Source organism: Papio anubis, chromosome 16, assembly GCF_008728515.1.
Source record: "Papio anubis isolate 15944 chromosome 16, Panubis1.0, whole genome shotgun sequence".
In the NCBI taxonomy this organism is placed as follows: Eukaryota; Metazoa; Chordata; class Mammalia; order Primates; family Cercopithecidae; genus Papio; species Papio anubis.
Genome location: NC_044991.1, coordinates 5,395,762 through 5,420,257, shown reverse-complemented (window position 1 = coordinate 5,420,257; position 24,496 = coordinate 5,395,762). Strand labels below are relative to the sequence as shown.

The window sequence follows — 24,496 nt, the reverse complement described above, 5'->3', positions numbered from 1 at the left end:
TGGCTTGTGCCTGTGAACCGAAGGGGTCATACCCGGGTCTCTGGACAGCTCCCAGGCCTGGACTTCGTTTTCCAGGATATCACCTTTACTGGTCAACCCGTTTTGTTTCACAAGAGCCCAGTGAGTGTTTGACACGAAATAGAGCCTCCGTAAATAGTTGTAGGAATTAGCGTCATTTTACAGTATGGAAACTGAAGCTCCAAGTGAGAGTAACTTACCCCCAAGGTCTCATTGGTGAGAGACGCTGTGGAAGGGCTGCCCTGGCCTGGGTACACAGTAGGCGCTTTGATGCAGGCTCGGGAAGGTCCTGCCTGGTGGGATTGCGCCCTGGGGCACCGCGCACGAGTCGGGGAAGCCCCGGGCAGGGCCGTATGTAAGTAGCGCGCGAGGAGGCCGCGGATTGGCCGGCCCGGGCGGGGGCGGGGCGCGCCGAGGGCCCAGGGCTGCCAGGTGCGCTGGCGGGGAGACTGTCCGCGCCCGCCCGCTGGACCTCCAGCCCCGCGCTCTGGCGGCTCCTCCCGGGCGATGCCTCCGCTCTGGGCCCTGCTGGCCCTTGGCTGCCTGCGGTTCGGCTCGGGTAGGCAGGGAAGGGCAGGAGGAGGCTGAGCTCAGAGAGAGGGAGCAACTGTGTCCTGGGGCGCCCGCCGCCTGGACCCTGATTCCTGGCGCTGGGGACCCAGATACTACTATTATGAATAATAGTGCTAGCCAACGTTTACGTGCGTCCTCTGGTGGGAATCCGAGGGCTCACGGATGGCTGCAGCCCTGCGATGTGTGTTGCAAGAGAGCAACATGCAGGGGGGCTGCGGGAGGGCAGAGAAGGGACTAGCCCCGGACCCATGGTGACGCCTGGATGGGGGCAGATAGAGAGATATTTCCGCCGAGGAAAGCACATGGGCAAGGTCATGGAGGTGGGAGACAGCATTTGGCTGTCCTGGGAATTGCCAGTCCTTGGGACCGGCTGGAGTGTGGGATAAGGGGAGCCTGTGGAGGAAGGGGTGAGGCTGGAGACCCAGAAAAGCAAAGCCCAGAACTTCAGGACCTCCCTGCCTTTCCAGAGAGGCTGGACTTCGTCAGGGGGCGCTGGGGGACCATGGAAGGGCCATAGCAGGAGAAGGAGACAGCCAGATTTGCATGTGCTGGGGAAGGTGTTACTAGGGTCCAGGTGAGGAAGTTGGGATGGAGGAGGGCTGGGCCCATGGGGCGGAGAGATGCTTCGGAGGGGCAATGGAGTTCTTGGCAACTGAATGTCTGCAGCAGGGAGAGAAGGCAGCAGTTTGGCCCCACTGCCCCATTTCTGAGCAGGATGACTGGGCAGGGGGCAGTGTCTGAGACAGGTTATGCGGTGGCCCAGGGGTGGGTGAAGCCCAGGGCCTGGCACATGGCAAGTGGTGAGTAACTGCAAGCAGAGTGGGTGTGGACAGTTCTGCCAGGGGTGAGTTCCCATCCTCACTGCCTCCTCCAGCTGTGAACCTGCAGCCCCAACTGGCCAGTGTGACCTTCGCCACCAACAACCCCACACTTACCACTGTGGCCTTGGAAAAGCCTCTCTGCATGTTTGACAGCTCAGAGGCCCTCACTGGCACCCACCAGGTCTACCTGTACGTCCTGGTTGACTCAGGTAAGGGTCCTGCTTCCCTCTGGCTACTCCAAAAGGGGCTTTGACCTGTCTGCAGGGAGGAGGGAAGGAAGCAGGTAGAGGAACCCTCCATACCTGTAGTCATTTCATTAAACTACCCATGCTCTTTATTAGCATGCCCTGGCTTCCACTTTGGGCCAGCCCTTGGCTGGGTGCTGCAGTCACAGACCTGTCCTTGCCCTGCAGGGACATCCAGTTAGTGAGGGAAGTAATAATACCAGCAATCACTGAGGACCTACACCATACCGGGCACTTTGCACACTGTAGAGCTAATATCTACAACCAGCTTGTAAGGCAGCTATTACCAGTCCCCACAACACAGCAGGGAATCAAGGCTCAGAGAGGTGGAATAATGCCCCTGGAGCTCCCAGAGCTGGAGAGTGAATCCTGATCTCTCTAGTCCCCAAGCCCAAGGTCCTTCCTGAGGCTTCGCCAGGTGGCTCGAGAATGGTGTTTTTGAGGCAAAACCATGGATTTGGACCTGCTGCTCTGGCCCAGCCCTGATCCCTTCCCTGGAGGGGATCCTGAGCTTCTGAGACAAGCCAACATCAACTCTTGCATTTCTAGCTGCCAGTCATTTACAACAGCTCGTTCAGGGCCATCATTTTCTTCTTTCAGCACGTGTTTATTGACTATAAACTAAAGTGCCTGATCTCTGGGCACTGTGAGGAATTTCTCTCCCATTTCATAGAAGACTAGGGTCTGGAGAGGTAGAGTAAGTTGGCCAAAGTCACCCATCTAGTAAGGAGGAGACCTGGGACCTGCCTCCACTTTATTTCCCTTGGTCATATGACCCTCCTTTCCCATTTTACACAAGAGAAAATCCAGGGCTTTCAGCAATGAAGTGACAAAGGTCTGTTGGGAATGAGGGGTTGCAGGAATGTCACAAGATAAGGCGAGAGTCAGACACAGTGCCCAAAGCAGGGAGGTGATCCTTGTCCATCTCCCACATTGCACTGGGAGGGCAGAGACTAAGCTAGCCCCATGCCTGTGACCCCAGTGCCCAGCACAGGGCTGGGGCAGAAAGGATGATCGGGGCTTTTGATGAATAACTGAGTGAGTGCCGCTGAGCCGGAGTGGCCAGGAGCCTCACTTCCTGCACTGCCTCTGCAGCTGGCTCCAGGAATGCCTCAGTGCAAGACAGCGCCAAGACCCCACTGGGCTCAACGTTCCTACAAACAGAGGGTGGGAGGACAGGTCCCTACAAAGCCGTGGCCTTTGACCTGATCCCCTGCAGTGACCTGCCGAGCCTGGATGCCGTTGGGGATGTGTCCCAGGCCTCACAGATCCTGAATGCATACCTGGTCAGGGTGGGTGCCAACAGGACCTGCCTGTGGGACCCCAACTTCCAGGGCCTCTGTAACCCACCCCTGTCGGCAGCCACGGAGTACAGGTGGGTGTAAACAAACTGCTACAGGAAAGCGGCAGTTCCCCAGTCCTGACGAGGGAGAGCAGGGGCAAAGCAGGAGCAGCCACATTTCTCGAGAGCTCATATGCTGAGTGCATCCCAGGTTCCAGGCAGGCTGCGCTGAGCCTCAAGTTCAGAAGGGGCCCCTCTTGGATTGATGTTCTGCAACTACCATCTTGGAATTCTTTTTTTTTTTTGAGACGGAGTTTTGCCATCTCCCAGGCTGGAGTACAGTGGCACGACCTCAGCTCGCTACAACCTCCACCTCCCAGGTTCACATGATTCTCCTGCCTCAGCCTCCCGAGTAGCTGAGATTACAGGTGCATACCAGCACACCCAGCTAATTTTTGGGGTTTTTAGTACAGATGGGATTTCACCATGTTGGTCAAGCTGGTCTCGAACCCCTGACCTCAAATGATCCACCTGCCTTGGCCTCCTCCATAGTGCTGGGATTACGGACGTGAGCCACCACGCCCGGCCATCTTAGAAATTCTTTTTCTTTTTGAGATGAGTCTCCCTCTGTGTAGGCTGCAGTGCAGTGGCAGGATCTCAGCTCAGTGCAGCTCCACCTCCCGGGTTGTTCTCCTGCCTCAGCCTCCCGGTAGCTGGGACTACAGGCATCCGCCACCTCGCCCGGCTAGTTTTTGATAGAGACAGGGTTTTCATTGTGTGTTAGCCAGGATGGTCTCGATCTCTGACCTCGTGATCCGCCCGTCTCGGCCTCCCAAAGTGCTGGGACTACAGGCAGGCTATTTTACCCAGCCAAAATTCTTAATTGTTGAACAAGGGAATTTTATTTTCATTTTGCTCTAGGCCCCACAAATTATACAGCTGGCCCTGGTCCATCTGTCAGCTGTGGAAGTCACCACCAAACCTTCGTCTTACAGGAAAGGAAACTGTGCCAGAGAGGAGAGGTTGCCCAGTGGAAAGCTGGGGCCCAGAAAAGTGAACAGAAACCCTACTAGCCTTGCCATCCACAGCCTCAATGGAGTTTACATCTTGTGCCCAGGCTGGAGTGCAATGGTGCAATCAGCTCACCACAACCTCCGCCTCCTGGAGTTCAAAGATTCTCTTGCCTCAGTCTCGGTAGCTGGGATTACAGCACATCATGCATACCATGCCGGCTACTTTTGTACTTTAGTAAAGACAGGGTTTCTCCGTGTTGGTCAGGCTGGTCTCGAGCTCCCCAGCCTCAGGTGATCCGCCCGCCTCGGCCTCCCAAAATGCTGAGCCCTCAGGCATGACCCCTGCATCTGGCCTCATTGGGAACTAAGGATCTTAATTTTTATCTGCGTGTTAAGCTACAGGCTGTAGATGTCTTTGTCATTAGAACATCCATCATTTTAAAGTGACTGTGTATGAGACCTTAAATAGGCTGTGACTATTCTGTACTGTATTGCCCAGTCTTCTTTTGTGATTAGTAATACTTGTTGCGGGGTTTCTGCGCTTAAAATATACCTCCTGTACAAGGGCAGCAGGGTTTATAATGATATTATTCCAGTTTTTTTTTCTTTTTCTTTTTCTTTTCTTTCTTTTTTTTTTTTTTTTGAGACATGGTCTTGTTCTGTGTCCAGGCTAGAGGGTAGTGATGAAATCTCATCTCCCTGCACCCTCTGTCTCTGAGGGATCCTCTGGCCTTGGCCCCACAAAGTGTTGGGATTACAGGTGTGAGCCACCACATCCAGCCTCAGCTTTTTTCTTTTTTCTTTCTTGCTTTATTTTTTATTTATTTATATTTTTTTGAGACAGAGTCTTGCTCTGTCACCCAGGCTGGAGTGCAATGGCGCGATCTTGGCTCACTGCAACCTCTGCCTCCTGGGTTCAGGCAATTCTCCTGCCTCAGCCTCCTGAGTAGCTAGGATTACAGGTGCCTGTCACCATGCCCAGCTAATTTTTGTATTTTTAGTAGAGACGGGGTTTTGCCATGTTGGCTAGGCTGGTCCCGAACTCCTGACCTCAGGTGATCTGCCCATCTCGGCCTCCCAAAGTGTTGGGATTACAGGTGTAAGCCACCACGCCCAGCCTCAGCCTTTTTCTTTTTAAGTTTTCTTTGTGATGCCAAGGAGTAGGCTTGGAGTAGTGGAAGGCAGAAATGCAAGGAAGACAGATGCATTAGTGCTCAGCAACTATACCACGTGTGTTACATGGAGGAAAGAAATGGAGGGGAGCTCTAAGAGGCAGCACCTAGAAGAGCGGCTTCTGACTCTGAAGCCTTCATGGATGGAGGAGGTGGCAGCTAAGCTGGGGAAGGGTACAGGGGGTCCTATTGGCCAAGCTCAGCACTATCCTGTTGCCCAGAGCCCACTCAGTAGCCGTCTATATTTCCATCTCCTGGAAGGAACCCCCCACTGTCTCCCACCCCTAGGCCATCCTATGTCCCCCAACCACCTCCCTGTGGCTGGGGCTCACAGGAAGCGTAAAAGTCACCCTGGCTCCATCTCCTTCCAGGTTCAAGTATGTCCTGGTCAACATGTCCACGGGCTTGGTAGAAGATCAGACCCTGTGGTCAGACCCCATCCGCACCAACCAGCGTAAGTGGTGGGCCGTGGTGGGGGTGATGCTCAAGGGACCCGAGAAGGCAGGGCCAGGCACGGTGGTGAGAATCAAGGCTCATCTGTTCCTGTGAAAGCCTCCCCGGCCAGGCGGTGATGAGTAAAATGCTCCTCAAAGCCGTTGATCCAGGCCAGGCGTGCTGGCTCACATCTGTAATCCCAGCCTTTGGGAGGCTGAGGCAGGTGGATCACGAGGTCAGGAGATCGAGACCATCCTAGCTGACCCGGCGAAACCCCGTCTCTACTAAAAATACAAAAACATAATTAGCCGGGTGTGGTGGGGGCACCTGTAGTTCCAGCTACTCTGGAGGCTAAGGTGGGAGAATAGCGTGAACCCGGGAGGCAGAGCTTGCAGTGAGCCGAGATTGCGCCACTGCATTCCAGCCTGGGCGACAGAGTGAGACTCCATCTCAAAAAAATACAAAAATTAGCTGGGCGTGGTGGTGCGTGCCTATAATCCCAGCTACTCGGGAGGCTGAGGCAGGAGAATTGCTTGAACCAGGGAGTCGGAGGTTGCAATGAGCCAAGATCATGCCACAGCACTCCAGCCTGGTGACAGAGCTAGACTCTGTCTCAAAAAAAAAAAAAAAAAAAAAAAAAAGGGTCGTTAAACTTGGAACTTCCTCCTTCCTCCTTTCCATCCTTGAGGGCCAGGTGTGGGAACAGATCAAGGTGGAGGCCTTGGTGGCATTTGGGGCTGCGGATGGGTATAAGTGGATCAAAGCTGGCCCATTCCTCCATCTCTCCAGCCCTTGCAATGGGTTGGCCTCAAAGGCTCACGGAGCTGACCTGGCATTTAGGTCCTAGCCAGCCCCTTTGCTAAATCCTCATAGCAGCAAGCACCAGTGGCCAGGTGAGATGGCTCCAAGGCCTAAAACTAAGATAGTGAAGGCAGCAAGGAACGAGTCCACCTCCCTGCACTCCTACTCCTTAGCACCTGGGCAGCTGTCCTGGGGTGGAGCAGCCAGGAGTCCTGCGGGCTATACTCATAAGGAGCCGAGATTTTATAGTCCGGAGTCTGCTGAATGGCAGGGGTCATGCCAGGGACTCACAGTGGTAATTTGGTGAGACGATACCTAACTTGAACCCCCTCCCGCCACACCTTAGCCCCTAAGACGAGGCTATCTGGCAGGATGGGTGTCAGGGGGCTGTGCATTTCACCTGCAGAGCCTCCTGCTGTGCCCGTGTGCACCCCCCAGGGGCGTGGGGGGCTCCGAAAGGTTGCCTGAGGTCACAGTGGGTGGTAGAAAGCCTTGTGTGTGTGTATGTGGGTGCCTGTGCCTGTTGTGGTATGTGTGTGTGTGTGTGTTTGTGTTGTGTGTGGTGTGTGGTATCCGTATAATGTGCATGTAGTTTACAGTGTTGTGAGTGGTGCGTGAATGTGAGAATGTGTGCGGTATGTGGTGTGTGGAGAGTATGTGAGGAATGTGGTGTGGGTGAGTGTGACAGTGTGTGGCGTATACCAGGGGTTCCCAACCCCTGGGCCATGGACCAGTACCAGTCCATGGTCTGTTAGTAATGGGGCCGCATGACAGCAGGAGGTGAGCATCTGCATTTGCAGCCGCTCCCTGTGGCTCGCATTACTGCCTGAGCTCCGCCTCCTGTCAGGTCAGCAGTGGCATTAGAGTGTCACAGGAGTGTGAACCGTGTTGTGAACTGCGCATGCCAGGGATCAGGTTGCATGCTGCTCATGAGAATCTAATGCCTGATGATCTGTCACTGTCTCCCATCACTCGGATGGGACTGTCTAGTTGCAGGAAAACAAGCTCAGGGCTCCCACTGATCCTACATGATGATGAGTTGTGCAATCATTTTATTATATATGGCAATGTAATAATAATAGAAATAAAGTGCACAATAAATGGAATATTAGCAGATCATCAGAAACCACCCCCAGCGCACTCCCATCTGCAGAAAACCTGTCTTCCCTTAAACCGATCCCCAGTGCCAAAAAGGTTGGGGACTGCTGGTATGTGTGGTGTGTGGTGGGGTGTGTGTGTGTGTGAATATGAGGCTGTGTGTGGTATGTGTGGTTAGTGTGAGAGTAGGTGTGGTGTGTGAGTGTAGGTGGGGTGTGTGTGGTGTGGGTGGTGTATGTGGTGTGTGGTGGGGTGTGTGTGTGAATATGAGGCTGTGTGTGGTATGTGTGGTTAGTGTGAGAGTAGGTGTGTGTGAGGTGTAAATTAATAGAATTGTGTGTGTAGTGTAGGTAGTGTATGTGGTGCCAGCAGTAAGAAATTAATGTGTGTAGAATAGAGGCTGTGTAGTATGTATGTAGTTAGTGAAGTAGAAGTGTGTATGTGTGAGAGTGTAAATTGTAGAATGTGTGAGTATTAGGTATGGTGTATATGGTGTGTGAGTAGGGTGTGTGTGTGAATATGAGGCTGTGTGTGGTATGTGTGGTTAGTGTGAGAGTAGGTGTGGTGTGTGAGTGTAGGTGTGGGGTGTGTGTGTGTGGTGTGGGTGGATGTGTATATGTGGTGTGTGGTAGAGGTGTGTGTGTGAATATGAGGCTGTGTGGTATGTGTGGTTAGTGTGAGAGTAGGTGTGGTGTGTGAGAGTGTGGGGTGTGTGTGTGTGGTGTGGGTGGTGTATGTGGTGTGTGGTGGGGGTGTGTGTGAATATAAGGGTGTGTGTGGTTAGTGTGAGAGTATGTGTGGTGTGGTGAGAGTGTTTGGTGTGGGTGGTGTATGTGTGTGTGGGGTGTGGTGTGTGGTATGTATGGGAGAGTGTGTGGTGTGTGAGTTTGAGAATGTGTGTGGTGTGTGATACGTGTGGTATATGTGTGGGTGGGGTGTGTGTGTGTGGTGTGCGGTATGTATGTATGAGCATATGTGTGGTGTCTGTAGTGCATGTGTCAGTGTGGGAGTGTGAGCATGCATGGTATGTGTGGTGTATGTGAGAGTGTGTATGATGTGTGTGGTGTGTGTGTGGTATGTGTGTGATGTGTGGAATGTGTGTGGTACATGGTACATGGTGTGTGTGGTATGTGGTGTGTGAGTGTGAGTTGGTGTGTGGTGTGAGTTGGTGTCTGTGGTATGGTATGTGTGGTATGTGGTATGTGTCTGGTGTGTGTGGTGTGTGTGGTGTGTGGTGTGTGCGTGTGGTATGTGTGTGGTGTGTGGTGTGTGTGGTGCATGGTGTGTGGTACATGGTGTGTGTCAGAGTGTGCATGAGTGTGATTTGGTGTGTGTCATGCGTGGTACATGGTGTGTGTGGTGTGTGGGGTGTGTGTGAGTGTGTGTGAGTTGGCCTGTGTGGTATGTGGTGTGTGTGGTATGTGTGGTATGTGGAGTGTGTGTGAATTGGTGTGTAGTGTGTGGTGTGTGTGGTGCGTGAGTTGGTGTGTGTGGTGTGTGGTACGTGTGTGCTATGTGGTGTGTGACAGTGCATGTGGTGTGTGTGTGGTGTATGTGAGAGTGTGTATTGTGTGTGTGGTGTGTGTGGTGTGAGAGTGTGGCAGTGTGTGTGTGAGTTTCAGTTGGTGTGTGGTGTGTGGTGTAGTGTGTGAGTGTGAGTGTGTGTGAGTTGCTATGTGTGGTGTGTGAGTGTGAGAGTGTGTGTGAGTTGGTATGTGTGCTGTGTGGTGTGTTAGAGTGTGGCAGTGTGTGTGTGTGGGTTTGAGTTGGTGTGTGGTGCATGAGTGTGACTGTGTGTGTGTGAGTTGGTATGTGTGGTATATGGTGTGTGAGTTGGTATCTGTGGTGTGTGGCGTGTGTGTGAGTTGGTATGTGTGGCGTGTGTGTGAGTTGGTATGTGGTGTGTGTGTGAGTTGGTATGTGTGGTGTGTGGTGTGTGTGTGGGGTTTGGTATGTGGTGGTGTGGTGTGTGTGTGAGTTGGTATGTGTGGTGTGTGGTGTGTGTGTGAGTTGGTATGTGTGGTGTGTGGTGTGTGTGTGAGTTGGTGTGTGTGGTGTGTGGTGTGTGTGTGTGAGTTGGTATGTGGTGGTGTGGTGTGTGTGTGAGTTGGTATGTGTGGTGTGTGGTGTGTGTGTGAGTTGGTATGGTGGTGTGTGGTGTGTGAGGTGTGTGTGGAGGTTGGTATGTGTGGTGTGTGGTGTGTGTGTGAAGTTGGTATGTGTGGTGTGTGGTGTGTGTGTGGAGGTTGGTGTGTGGTGGTGTGTGGTGTGTGTGTGGTGTGAGTTGGTATGTGTGGTGTGGTGTGTGTGTGAGTTGGTATGTGTGGTGTGTGTGGTGTGTAGTGTGTGTGAGTTGGTATGTGTGGTGTGTGGTGTGTGTGTGAGTTGGTATGTGTGGTGTGTGGTGTGTGTGTGTGAGTTGGTATGTGTGGTGTGTGTGGTGTGTGTGTGGTGTGTGGTGTGTGTGTGAGTTGGTGTGTGGTGTGTGGTGTTGGTGTGTGGTGTGTGTGAGTTGGTATGTGTGGTGTGTGGTGTGTGTGTGAGTTGGTATGTGTGGTGTGTGGGTATTGTGTATGGTTGGTAGTCATATGGTGTGTGGTCTGTGGTGTGTGTGAGTTGGTGTGTGTGGTGTGTGGTGTGTGTGTGTGAGTTGGTATGTGTGTGGTGTGGTGTGTGTGTGAGTTGGTATGTGTGGTGTGTGGTGTGTGAGTGTGGCAGTGTGTGTGAGTTGGTATGTATGGTGTGTGTGGGGGTTGGTATGTGTGGTGTGTGGTGTGTGTGTGAGTTGGTATGTGTGGTGTGTGGTGTGTGTGTGAGTTGGTATGTGTGGTGTGTGGTGTGTGTGGTGTGTGGTGTGTGGTGTGTGTGTGTGAGTTGGTGTGTGTGGTGGTGTGTGGTGTGTGTGGTGTGTGGTGTGTGGTGTGTGGTGTGTGTGTGTAGGATTGGGTGTGTGTGGTGTGTGTGGTAATGTGTGTGAAGTTAGTATATGTGGTGTGTGGTGTGTGAGGCTGTGTGTGTGTGAGTTGGTGTGCTGTGGTGTGTGTGTGTGAGTTGGTGTGTGTGGTGTGTGAGTGTGGCAGTGTGTGTGAGTTGGTATGTGTGGTGTGTGGTGTGTGTGTGAGTTGGTATGTGTGATGTGTGTGGTGTGTGGTGTGTGTGTGAGTTGGTGTGTGTGGTGTGTGGTGTGTGGTGTGTGTGAGTTGGTGTGTGTGGTGTGTGTGAGTTGGTATGTGTGATAATGTGGTGTGTGGTGTGTGTGTGAGGGGGTTGAAGATGTGTGGTGTGTGGTGTGTGTGTATGAGTTAGTATGTGTAGTGTGTGGTGTGTGGTGTGTGTGAGTTGGTATGTGTAGTGTATGTGGGTGTGTGGTGTGAGTTGGTGTATGTGTGGTGTGGTGTGTGTGTGAGTTGGTATGTGTGGTGTGTGGTGTGTGTGTGAGTTGGTGTGTGTGGTGTGTGGTGTGTGTGTGAGGTTGGTATGTGTGGTGGTGTGTGGTGGTGTGTGGTGTGTGTGAGTTGGTATGTGGTGGTGTGTGGTGTGTGTGTGTGTGAGTTGGTGTGTGTGGTGTGTGAGAGTGTGGCAGTGTGTGTGGAGAGTTGGTATGTGTGGTGTATGGGTAGTATGTGAGGATTGGTATGTATGTGGTGTGTAGTGTATGTGTGTGTGTGGGGTTGGAGTCTGTGTGGTGTGTGGTGTGTGAAGGATTGGTATGTGTGGTGTTGTAGTGTGTGTGAAGTTGAGTATGTGGTGTGTGGTGTGTGTGTGAGTTGGTGTGTGTGTGGTGTGTGTGGTGTGTGTGGGAATGTGGCAGTGTGTGTGAGTTGGTATGTATGGTGTGTGGTGTGTGTGTGTGTGAGTTGGTATGTGTGGTGTGTGGTGTGTGTGTGAGTTGGTGTGTGTGGGTGTGTGGTGTGTGTGTGAGTTGGTATGTGGTGTGTGGTGTGTGAGGGCGGCAGTGTGTGTGAGTTGGTATGTGTGGTGTGTGGTGTGTGTGTGAGTTGGTGTGTGTGGTGTGTGAGTGTGGCAGTGTGTGTGAGTTGGTATGTGTGTGGTGTGTGTGGTGTGTGTGAGTTGGTATGTGTGATGTGGTGGTGTGTAGTGGTGTGTGTGTGAGTTGGTGTGTGTGGTGTGTGGTGTGTGGTGTGTGTGTGAGTTGGTGTGTGTGGTGTGTGGTGTGTGTGTGAGTTGGTATGTGTGGTGTGTGGTGTGTGTGGGGGTTGGTATGTGTGGTGTGTGGTGTGTGTGTGAGTTGGTATGTGTGGTGGTGTGTGGTGTGTGTGTGAGGAGTTGGTGTGTGGTGTGTGGTGTGTGTGTGAGTTGGTGTGTGTGGTGTGTGGTGTGTGGGGAGTGTGGCAGTGTGTGTGTGTGAGTTGGTATGTGTGGTGTGTGTGTGAGTTGGTATGTGTGGTGTGTGGTGTGTGGGTGTGTGTGTGAGTTGGTGTGTGTGGTGTGTGGTGTGTGTGTGAGTTGGTGTGTGTGGTGTGTGTGGTGTGTGGTGGCAGTGTGTGTGGCTGGGGTGACTCCTCCCATCTGCACTCCTGGCCGCCCCTCCTGTGGCATTCCTACTCAGTGTGATTTCACTGAAACAGCCTTTGAACCCTTGGGACTAAGAGTCCTGAGCCCAAGACCAGCCTCTGCCCCTCACTGCTGTGTGAGCCATTATGGACCTCGGTTTCCTCATCTGAGAAGAGGGGAGAAGAATTATTGAAGGGCCTCCACGGCAGGGTTCCTTCCGCAGGCAGAAGCACAAGGCCCAGTTCTCTTGGGGGAGGACCGCGGGGCCCATCTGGGGGACAGCATACACTTCAGGACCAGGAGGGCCCGGCTTGAGCCTGGATTCTGCATGTTCTTGGCTGGGGACTCAGGCTCCCTGAGCGCAGTGAGTGATCTCCAGGGTGGGGTCTCCAGGGAACCTACCTGGAACAGTAGCTGCAAGTGGCTGGCTGCAGTAGGACCTATACATCATCTGTTCACATCGTTCCAAAGGGTGACGCCAGCCCCAGAAGAGTGACAGCCACCGTCGACCTGGCCCCGTCAGACCAGGGTCCTTTGCCTCATCTTTGTTTATAATCCATATGTCATCCATCTCACCAGAAGACTTGAGTCAGTTTACGATTTAAAATTATGCAAAGCCTGGGCGCTCTGGTGGCTCACACCTGTAATCCCAACACATTGGGAGGCTAAAGCGGGAGGACTGCTTGGGCCCAAGAGTTCAAGACCAAACTGGGCAACATGGTGAAACCCCATCTCTACAAAAAAAAAAGTACAACAAATTAGATGGGCGTGGTGGCGTGCACCTGTAGTCCCAGCTGCTTGGGAGGCTGGGGTGGGAGGATTGCTTGAGCCTGGGAGTTTGAGGCTGCAGTGAGCCAGGATGGCACCACTGCACTCATGCCTGGGTGACAGAGCAAGACTCTGTCTCAAAAACAATAACATAAAATAATGCAAAAAAAAAAAAAAAAAGAAGAAGAGTTAAAAGAGGAAGTGGCCAGAAACACACAAAAGAAAGTTGGGAAGTAGAATGTGCGGAAAACAAGGTAATTGTGCCTAAAACCTGAGAGAAGTTGCCGCACTGGGTCCCAGGGTGATCCCTGGATCCCTGGCAGCCAGGGCGGGGGAGACACCTGCCACCTCCTGGGAGAAGGCTGAGGGTGGCGCTGTGTCTGGGGAGTAATCAGGCTGCATCCCACCACAGTCACCCCATACTCGGCGATCGACACGTGGCCAGGCCGGCGGAGCGGAGGCATGATCGTGATCACTTCCATCCTGGGCTCCCTGCCCTTCTTTCTACTTGTGGGTTTTGCTGGTGCCATTGTCCTCAGCCTCGTGTAAGTACCCAGCTGGGAGGGCTGGACCCCAGGGACACGCCAGACACATTCGGCTTGTAGGGACTCAGCAGCAGGGCCCTCCAAGGCAGGGGACAGCCCGGAAGGCAAGGAAGCTACCCTCTGCCCTGTGGGTGGGGTCTGGTGAAGAGGGAGCAGAGTCCTGGGATTTCAAAGCGGGAGGACTATCGAAGTCAAGTTGCTCAGCTGGGAAGGGTGGGGCTCAGCACCTGGGCTTTTGGGCAGACAGCCAATTCAGATCTTAGCTCTGACACTCAGAGTTATGCAACCTTAGGTATGGCTTACTGTCCTTCTATTCTTCAGTTTCCCCATCTGGAAAATGGAAATAATAAATATTAGTCATCTCACGGAGTTGTGAAGGTTGAGTGGAATAATCTCTGTAAAGTTTCTAGAGCAGCGCCTGGGAACTCAACAAGTATTTGCTTTCATTGTCATTATAATATACCCACTTGTAGTACAGAGGGGGAAACTGAGGCCCAGAGGGGGTCAGAGTGGCCCAAGGCGACACAGCCTGCGGACCAGAACCCAGAGTTGGGGTCCTAGAACCTGGGACTCGGGACTCCAGTGACACCTCTGATTTGTGTCAGCTTTGGATGAGAGTGGTGTACCAGAGTTAGCAGGGCTGTGGGTGGGGAAGGCAGGTGAGCCCACAATCCACTAACCCCTGGGAAGACCAGGCAGCAGACAAACCAAGGTACCGTAGGAATCCAGAGGAGGGCAGGGCGGGTGCTGCCTGGAGCATCAGGGTGGCCTTCCTGCAGGAAGGGTCAGTGTGAGCAAACTCTCATTGGCAGAGTCCTTCTCAGTGAGAGGCAGGGCGGCCCAGGGGACTTTGAAGACCCAGAGAGGTCCCAGTGTGGGTAGGGGAGGAGCAGATAGAAAAGTTTCTTGGAGTAAGTATAATTAAGTGGATCCATGGAAACCAGCCAGGCAGGAAAAGATAGGTGGGGTGGGTGGAAATCGAATGAGGGAGGAGGCTGAGAACTTGCAAATCAGGTTGGTGGACTGTGGGCTTCCCTGTCTTCCCCACCCACAGCCCTGCTAACCCTGGTACACTCCCCGGGAGACCTGGAGTCCTCATCCAAAGCCGACACAAATCAGAGGTGTCAGTGGAGTCCCGAGTCCCAGGTTCTAGGTCCCCAACTCTGGGTTCTGGTAGCGGGCCGTGTCACCTTTGACATTTAATGACGAATGACTCTGACATTTAAGTTAATAAAAACAATAGATGATATCAGCCTCCCAGAAACTCTGCCTGGCTGGACCTGGGAGCAGTCAGAATATGGCAATGTCCCTCCTTCCTTTTGAGCAGTACCCTAATCTGGCATCAAAGAGCCTGTTATCTGAATTTAGCCCAGCTTTTCCATGTATCCCTTCTGCTATCCCCGCTCTGTTCCGGCTCCAGCTGCACCAACTCTGATCTGCACTATTGCTCCAGATACTCCTCAGCCCTTCATGCTTCACACCTGCCTGCCATGTGCTGACCCCCACACCTGAATGCCTTTCTCTCCCCTAACACGCCTCTTTTTTTTTTTTTTTTTTTTGAGACGGAGTTTTGCGCTTGTTGCCCAAGCTGGAGTGCAATGGTGCTATCTCGGCTCACTGCAACCTCCGCCTCCCAGGTTCAAGCGATCCTCTTGCCTCAGCCTCCTGAGTAGCTGGGATTACAGGCATGCACTACCATGCCCAGCTATTTTTTTTTTGTATTTTTAGTAGAGACAGGATTTCACCATGTTGGCCAGGCTGGTATCGAACTCCTGACCTCAGGCAATCCACCTGCCTCAGCCTCCCAAAGTGCTGGGATTACAGATGTGAGCCACTGTGCCCAGCCCACACTCCTTCGTTAGGGCCACCTGAGCTGCCGCCTCCTCCAGGAAGCCTTCCTGCAGCTCCCCCCTGCGCTTGTCCATGCTGCGTGGTCATTGTTGCAGTCAGTCTCCCCCTGCAACCTTAGCTCTTTGGGAACATGGGACAATGGCCTCAAATTGTCCAGCTCCCAGTAAGACCTATGCGTTGTTCACATCGTTCCAAAAGGAGGACCTCTTCCTTATTCCCAGTGCCTGGCACAGGGTCAGTGCTCCAGAAAGATGGGTGGATTGAATTCATGTCTATGAAGACAACATCTGTGAAAGCGATGTCTGACTATGAAAGTCCTCAAGCAGCTAAAGGAGTTTGGGTTTGCTCTGCTCCCCTAATCCTGGGTCTCTCCATCCCCTTGGACAGGGACACGGGGAGTTCTGACGGGGAAATGACTCACGACTCCCACATCACTCAGGAGGCTGTTCCCAAGTCACTGGGGGACTCGGAGTCTTCCTACACGTCCGTGAACCGGGGGCCGCCGCTGGACAGGACTGAGCCATATTCCAGCAAGCTCCAGGACTGAGCCCAGCGCCATCCCTGGGCAGCAGCATCCTCCTCTCTGGCCTTGCCCCAGTCCCTGCAGCGGTGGTTGTCACACCCTGACTTCAGGAAAGGTGACACAGGGCTTGTCCCTCCAACTGCAGGAAAACCCTTAATAAAATCTTCCGATGATTTCTAGTTCAATAACTACTTACAGAAGAATGAGTGAGAAGGTGTATGGAATGAATGAGTCAATGTCAAACTGAGGGCTTGGATTGTTTCTCTACAGGCTGGGTGGGAGCAAGGGACTAATTTTCAGTCAAGGCTACGGCATGTGAGTGCCAGGCAGTGGCACATGCCTGTAGTCCCAGGGACTCAGGAGGCTGAAGTGGGAGGATCACTTGAGGCCAGGAGGGCAGGGCTGCAATGAGCTATGATCGTGCCATTGCACTCCAGCCTGGGCAACACAGCAAGATATTGTCTCAAAAAACAGACAGGCTGGGTGCAGTGGCTCATGCCTGTAATCCCCGTACTTTGGGAGTCTGAGGTGGGTGGATCACCTGAGGTCAGGAGTACAAGACCAGCCTGACCAACATGATGAAACCCTGTCTCTACTAAAAAATACAAAATTAGCCAGGCGTGGTGGCGCATGCCTGTAATCCCAGCTACTCAGGAGACTGAGGCAGGAGAATCGCTTGAACCCGGGAGGCAGAGGTTGCAGTGAGCTGAGATCGTGCCATTGCACTCCAGCCTGGGCAACAAGAACAAAACTCTGCCTCAAAAAACAAACAAAAAACCAAGTTGGTTGACCCTCCCTTACCCCTGAAGCCTCTAGTCTCGGTCTTCTCATCTATAACATGGGCTGGTGGAAATGGTGAAATTCCGAGGCCATGCACGCCTGACTAGCAAAAGGGAAGAGCTGCCCAGTCCCCCTTCCCCAGGCCTCAGTGCACTCCCACTCCAGCAGGAAGACCGGAGGATGGTGAATGAGGCACAGCCACAGAAGCACCCCGATGGGCTGAGGCTGCCGGACGCCTGGGAGGAGGCACCGGGTCAGCCTAGGGGGTGAAAGGGCTGTCCCAGTCTAGGGTCTCCATTCAAAAGCTTCAGCTCTCTCTTCTGAGCCAGGCAGGAAGACTGCTTCCCTATTGAGTGTGCAAGACAAAATCACGGTCCGTCTTCCTGTTGCTGAAGGAAGATGTGGTTTGTCAGAGCAGGGTTGCTTACAGTGTGGATGCTATCCAAGTGCTGCAAATACGACAGCCCAGGCAGGCTGGCAGGTGCCCCAGGTGGACCAGATACTTTACCCAGGGCCACTGTTAAGCAATGAAATGTTTGTGTCGCTCGACATTCATGGGTTGAAATCCTAACACTTGCTGTGATGGGATCTGGAGGCGGGACCTTTGGAAAGAGATGAGGCATGAGAGTGGAGCCCTCTTTCCACGTGTTTGGATACAGTGAGAAGTCTGCAGCATGTAACACAGAAAGGGACCCTCATTAGACCCCCCCACGCGGGCACCCCGATCCCAGATGTCCAGCTTCCAGACCTGTGAGAGAGAAATTTCTGTTGTTAACAAGCCACCAGTCTGCAGTTCGTTCTTTCTTTCTTTTTTTTTCTGAGATGGAATCTCGCTCTGTTCACGAGGCTGGAGTGCAGTGGCACAATATCAGCTCACAGCAACCTCCAGCTCCCAGGTTCAAGTGATTCTCCTGCCTCAGCCTCCTGAGTAGCTGGGACTACAGGCGCGTGCCGCTATGCCTGGCTAATTTTTTGTATTTTTAGTAGAGACGGGCTTTCACCGTGTTAGCCAGGATGGTCTCGATCTCCTGACCTCGTGATCCGCCTGCCTCGCCCTCCCAAAGTGTTGGGATTATAGGCGTGAGCCACCATACCTGGCCCAGTCTGTAGTTCTTAGTGATGGCACCTGAGTTGACGGAGATAGGTGTGGATTCTGAGACAGGCAGCAAATCCATTAGAGGGACCCTAAGTGGAGAAGGCAGGAGGCAGAAGCCAGGAGAAGTCGCTTCAAGGCAGGGAGTGGTGAAGAGGGCCATAGCAGGGGTCAGTTCCCGCCACAGGTGCCGAGAGGAGCCTGAGTCTCTGGGTGTGGAAGGTGCCGATCTGGAAAGGGCACCCAGGCTGGACATACCCTGGACACACCATCCCTGGAGAACATCTTCTAGCCTCACAAGGCTGGCCACGGCAGCCACGGGAATTCCCACCTCCTCCCCTCCTTGGGTATCCTTACTAGAATCCCTGTTCTTTAGGAGGTGGGGTCCCAGCACTTCACTCTAAGAATCGGCAGCAGCGGGGAAAGGCAAAGTTGCCTTGAAGTCTGCTATTGTTAAAAATCCATGGCAGTGGCCCAGCGCGGTGGCTCAAGCCTGTCATCCCAGCACTTTGGGAGGCCGAGGCAGGAGGATCACTTACAGTCAGGAGTTTGAGATCAGCCTAGCCAACATGGTGAAACCCTGTCTGTACCAAAAAATACAAAAATTAGCCAGGTGTGGTGGTAGGTCCCTGTAGTCCCAGCTACTCGGGAGGCTGAGGTGGGAGAATCGCTTGAACGTAGGAGGCGGTGGTTGCAATGAGCTAGATCGCTTCCCTGCACTCAGCCTTGGCGACAGAGACCTGTCTCAAAAAAAAAAAAAAAAAATTCATGCATGTTTGCAGTCACTGTGTTTTTTTTTTTCGAGCGAGTCACAAACTCTGTCGCCCAGGCTGGAGGCGCGGTGGCCCGGGATCTCAGCTCACTGCAAGCTCCACCTCCAGTTCGCCATTCTCCTGCTCAGCCTCCCTGTGCTAAGGATTCAGCGCCACCACCTGCAGCCGGCTAGTTTTTTTATTTTTACAGTAGAGACGGGGTTTTCACCGTGTTGGCCAGAATGATTGTGATCTCCTGACGCCGTGATCATGCGTCTGCGGCCTCCCCAGAATGCTGAGATGAAGCTTGAGCCTTCTTTCCGACATTCTGTTTTATACCATGCCTGTGTTTATTGTATTTTGTAATTGAGGTGAGATTCATATAAAATTAATCATTTTAAAGCGAAAAGTTCAGTGGCATTTGGTACATTCACAGCCTTATGGAGCCACAACCTCTATCTAGTTCCAAAACCTTGTTTGGTTTTTTTTTGTTTGTTTGTTTTTGAGACTGAGTTTTGTTCTTATTTCCAGGCTGGAGTGCAGTTATGTGGTCTTGGCTCACTGCGACCTCCACCTCCCAGGTTCAAGCAATTCTTCTGCCTCAGCCTCCCAAGTAGCTGGGATTACAGGCATGCACCAGCAGACCTGGCTAATTTTTATATTTTTAGTAGAAACAAGGTTTCACCACGTTGGCCAGGCTGGTCTCGAACTCCTGACCTCAGGTCATCTGCCCACCTCTGCCTCCCAAAGCCCTGGGATTACAGGTATGAGCCAATGCGCCTGGTTGTTCCAAAACATTTTAATCACCCCAAAAGGAAACCCTGGACCCATTAATCAGTTACTCCCCATCTCTCCCCTACCCTCAGCCCCCGGCAACCACCAATCTGGTGGCATTTTGTCTCTATGGGTTCAACTATTCGGGATATTTCATATAAAGGGAGTCACACAGCAGGTGGCCTTTTGTGTCCGCCTTTTTAAACTTAATATCATGTTTTCAAGGTTCATCTACATTGTAATGTGTATCAGTGCTTCATTCCTTTTTATGACTAATATTCCGTTTTATGGATAAACCACATTTTATTATTATCAGTTAGTGGACATTTGGGCTATTTCTGCAATTTGGTTATTAGGCATAGTGCTGTAAATATTTGCTTTCAGTTCTCTTGGGTACATTCCTAGGAGTGGAATTGCTGGATCATAGGGTAATTCTATGTTTCACTCTTTTTTTTTTTTTTGAGATAAGGCCTTGCTCTGTTGCCCAGGCTGGAGTGCACTGGCATCATCACAGCTCACTGTAGCCTTGACCTCCCCAGGCTCAAGTGATTCTCCCACCTCAGCCTCCCAAGTAGCTAGAACTCCAGCATGCACCACCATGCCCAGCTAATTTTTGTGTTGTTTTTTTTTTTGTAGAGATGGAGTTTCATCATGTTAGCCAGGCTGGTCTCGAAACCTGGGCTCAAATAATTCACCCACCTCGGCCTCCCAAAGTGCTGGGATGCTGGTATTACAGGCGTGAGCCACTGCACCTGGCCTGACTCTTCTTCTTCTTCTTCTTCTTTTTTTTTTTAAAGACAGGGTCTCACTGGGCACGGTGGCTCACGCCTGTAATCCCAGCACTTTGGGAGGCCAAAGCGGGCAGATCGCCTGAGGTCAGGAGTTTGAGACTAGTCTGGCCAACATGGTGAAACCCCATCTCTACTAAAAATACAAAAATTAGCCACGCGTGGTGGCAGACGCCTGTGTCCCAGCTACCAGGAAGCTGGGGGCGGGAAAATGTTGAACCCTGGGAGGTTGCAATGAGCGGTCCCGGCCATTGCACTCCAGCCTGAGGGGACAGAGTGAACTTCATCTAAAAAAAAAAAAGACGGATGCCGTTATGTTGCCCAGGCGGAGTTTTAATTCCTGGGCTCAAGCACCAAGTCTCTAGATCACCGCCTTGGCCTCTCAAAGTGCTGGGATCATAGGCATGAGCCACTGTGCCTGGCCTGTTTGACTTTTTGAAGAACTTCTGCACTGTTTTCCTTTCCCACCAGCAATGTAGTCTGTATTCATCTTAACATGAAAATAATGTTTAAATGTTCCTATTTTGAAGTAAAATAGTTGCTGTGGAGAAGGCCTCAGACTTATCCTATGGATTTAGGCACTCCCAGATTTATATGCGTTCATCCAGTTTGCAAAGCAGGATTGCAGCTAACCTGAGCCCCTCTCTTAGCAGCAACTGCCCCTCATTCGAGTAGTTGTTGAGTGGCCGTCCTCTCCACTGGCCTGGCTAATCACAGTTCCAGGGAACGTGAACTTCCACACAACAGTTCATGAGATATGAGCTAAGGGGACCAAAGCAATTGAACAAACATGTTTCCAGACAAGTGAGTAAGCAAATGAATGATCTCTCCTGCCATTTGCTGAGCCAGGGACCCCTCCCTGGTGACCAGCCTCTCTCGTCTCCCCAGTTAGTATTTTTTTCTTTTTCTTTCTTTCTTTCTTTTTTTTTTTGAGATGGAGTTTCGCTCTTTGCCCAGGTTGGAGTGCAGTGGCGCAATCTCAGCTCACTGCAGGCTCCGCCTCCCAGGTTCAAGTGATTATCCTGCCTCAGCCTCCCAAGTAGGAGCGATTACAGGCACCTGCCACCACACCTGGCTAATTTTTTGTATTTTTTAGTAGAGACAGAGCCAGGCGCAGTGGCTCACACCTGTAATACCAGCACTTTGGGAGACTGAGGTGGGTGGATCACGAGGTCAGGAGATCGAGACCATCCTGGCTAACATGGTGAAACCCCTCTGGGAAAGGTTGGACCCATTTTTGTGACTCCTACTCCATCCAGCACACGGCAAGGAGGGGAAGGAGTTTGGTAATTTTAATAATCGCTCACGTCGTTATTTATTGGACACGTGTTTTGTGCTCTGTGTTCACGGAAGGAATGAGGCATCCACTGTAAGGAGTAGCCTGTATATTTATTTTATTTATTTATTTAGGGCTCAGTGTCAGCTCTCTTATCACCCAGGCTGGTGCAGTGGCTGTCTCAGCTCAACCTCCACCTCCGGGGTTCGGTGGTTATACCTCAGTCTCCCAAATAGCTGGGATTACAGAAGCACCACCACACCTGGCTATTTTTGTATTTTAGCAGAGATGAGGTTTCACCATGTTGACCAGGTTGGTCTCAAATCCTGACCTCAGGTGATCTGCCCTCCTCAGCCTCCCAAAGTGCTGGGATTGCAGGTATGAGCCACAGCACCCAGCAAGGAGCAATATTTTGCCAATGTTGGCAGGTTCAAGGCCAGCAAGAGGAGAGGTGGCCCAGGGTGGGAGACGTGGCTTGAGGCCACCATGGGGAGGCTGGATTTTATTCAGGGGCTAACGGGAAGCTCTGAACAGTTTCGCTGAAAGCGGTCTTCCTCGCGCCACATTTTAGCCGTGCAGAAGGATGGATTCTGCGGGCAGGGGAGGCTTGAGGTGTAGCAGTGCTCTGATGGGGACATGGAAGAATTTGCTGATTAACTGGCTGTGGGGAAGGAGGGGGAAAGGGGATCTGGCGTGGCCTCTGGGTTGGGGGCCGGGGCCACTGAATACATGGTGGTACCCTCAACCAGAATGGGGACACGAAGTTTGAGCTACGGGCAATCCAGAACGTGGGGTGGGCTCAATGCAAGCTGCATGGGATGCATCGGTAGGGCTGAGCAGCAGGTTATCCAGGTATCTGGATACCCGGGGTATCCAGCTCTGGCACTCAGGGGAGGAAGGGGCTGCAGATATCCGTGTTGGAGTTGTCAGAGTTATCAGAGTGGGTAGAGAAATGGTTGCTCTCTAATGCTGGCTGCCTCGTTGAAGTTATTGGCCAGGGCCTTGGTGGCTCAAGCCTGTAATCCCAGCAGCACTTTGGGAGGCCCGAGCCCAGGCGGATCCCGGGGGAGGTCAGGAGAGATCGAGACCATCCTGGTTAACACGGTGAAACCCGTCTCTACTAAAAAATACAAGCTTAGCGAGGCGAGGTGGCCGAGCCTGTAGTCCCAGCTACTTTCGGGGAGGCTGAGGCAGGAAGAATGGCGTAAACCGGAGGCAGAGCTTGCAGTGAGCTGAGATCCGGCCACTGCACTCAGCCTGGGGGACAGGGAGGCTCCGTCTCAAAAGAAAAGTTATATTACCTCCCACCCTGCATCAAATCAGGGGTGTCTGGCCGTGGGACAGGCAGAGGCCACTCTGAGCAGAGGTTTGAAGAGCCTTTGGATGGTTCCTCTGTCGCTCAGCTTCTGCCAGGAGAGAAGCATAGCCCAAGGGGGGCTGCTATGTATTCCTGGGCCCTGAGTGAGGAAGACGCATGGAGCCGAGTCACAGCCTGCTCACAGCCAACAGGGATCTCAGACAGGAAATTAACCTTTGTGTTGTAAACAACTGAGACAGTAGGGTTGGTTGTCACTCACTGTAGGGGAACTGCTCAGAGCAGAGCCAGTGTCCCGCAGCCCTTGCCCGTATCCACAGAGGCTACAGAGGTCCAGCTTCCCCGCTGCTGATCCAAACCGTGGCAGAACTCCCTGTGCTCCTCCCAGAACATGAGAGCATGGGAGGTTTGCAAGTTGCTGCGGCCCTGTCCCCACCTCCCATCTTCCTGGGGCCTTTATGAGAGTTTCTAGTGGCCCTCGGCTCTGATGAGGTTTGAGGCTCCTTCCTCGTCCTCCTCCTTAGGGTACAGCTGCAGTTCAGCAACAGGGTGCCTCCCACTCATGCTGTCCTCATTGGGCCCCTCTTATTTCAGTGTCATCCTATGGGATGAGGATACAGGGAACAGGGAGTGGGCATCTCTGATCTTTTGCTGTCTGAGTCTAAAGAGGACTCTGTTTTTGCTTTTTTTTTTTTGGCCAGCTGAATCCATTAGCCTTGCTTTGTCAGTCATATTAAACAAAAAAAAAAAAAAACAAACAAAAAAAAACAAGTATGGTAAGCTTTCTGATACACTAAGCAATGAATGATAGTATTTGAAGCTCCGGGACTGCTGAGATCATGAAAGGCGAAGGACCAGAGATGCAGCAAAGGTGATGGACAGAGCCGCAGTAGTATTTGGGTGGGAACAGAGGGTCACCATGGAGGCCAAGAGAGAACTCATGGGAAAGCCAGACCCTGCTCTGTCACTGAGACATCCCTGTCACTGAGACAGCAACGGTGTTACTCCACCAGCCACTCCACCCGCACTTTTTTTTTTTTTTTTGAGACTCTGTCACCGAGGCTGGAGTGCAGTGGTGTGATCTCAGCTCACTGCAACCTCTGCCTCCTGGCTTCAAGTGATTCTCCTGCCTCAGCCTCCCGAGTAGCTGGGACTACAGGTGCCAACCACCATGCCCGGGCTAATTTTTGTATTTTTAGTAGAGATGGGGTTTCACCATGTTGACCAGGCTGGCCTCGAACTGCTAACCTCGGGTAATCCGCCTGCCTTAGCCTCCCAAAGTGCTGGGATTACAGGTGTGAGCCACCATGCCCGGCCCTCTACCCGCACTTCTGCAGACAAAACAGCTCCTCCTCTCCGGATGGGGCCTTGGAGAATGTGGATCCCAGGCCCCTCCTAGGCAGCACGAGGGGAGAGGCAGTAAGTCTGGATTCTGAGGAGTAGAACAAGCCCTTGACATCTTCCCATCAGCTCTCCCCAATCCCCCTGAGCTGAATAGCCCAAGTTGATGGTGGGGGTGAGTGGGAGTTGCTGCGCTTGGCTCCTGGGCTCTGGGCTGGACTCAGGCTTCACAGAAACTGCTAATTATAAATCCATGCAGAAGCAGTTTTATTAGCTCGCTTCTCCAAGTCTGTAGGACTCATCTGCCATGGCCAAAATGGCAGGGGCTTCAGAGCTGAGCTTCCCACCTCCACGCAGAGGTGGCTTCACCTTCCTCCCACTCCAGCCATGGTTCATGGGTTAGCTACTCACCCTAGGGTGCTGTGTGATCTGGGACAAGGAGGTAACCTCTCTGGGCTCCCCTGACCTCATCTGTGCAAAAAGGGCCAGATGCTTGGGAAGGCTGCTCCCGAATGGGTTATTTCTTCTGAGATCAGGCTAATCATAAGGGATGCCATTCAGTTTGATCCAACGGAGCCCACAGCCCCAGGCTTAGGAAACCTAGGAGCCACCCATCTGGTCAGAAGAACAGAAATTCTCAAGGAGTTGTCAGAGCAGAATCTTGGACAGAATTGGCACCCTAAATAAAAGAGCACCTGTTCCTCATCACCCTCTGTC

General features: G+C 52.5%; 1 protein-coding gene across 1 annotated transcript; it reads left to right on the top strand.

The window, feature by feature from the left end:
• Nucleotides 1-474: 474 nt before the first annotated feature.
• Nucleotides 475-15,839, top strand: UPK3A (uroplakin 3A). The gene is made up of 6 exons (XM_031656212.1): nucleotides 475-577; nucleotides 1,466-1,621; nucleotides 2,753-3,032; nucleotides 5,496-5,578; nucleotides 13,154-13,286; nucleotides 15,525-15,839. The coding sequence occupies exons 1-6, from the start codon at nucleotides 526-528 to the stop codon at nucleotides 15,682-15,684; spliced, it is 864 nt and encodes a 287-aa protein (XP_031512072.1). The 5' UTR covers nucleotides 475-525; the 3' UTR covers nucleotides 15,685-15,839.
• Nucleotides 15,840-24,496: the final 8,657 nt, after the last annotated feature.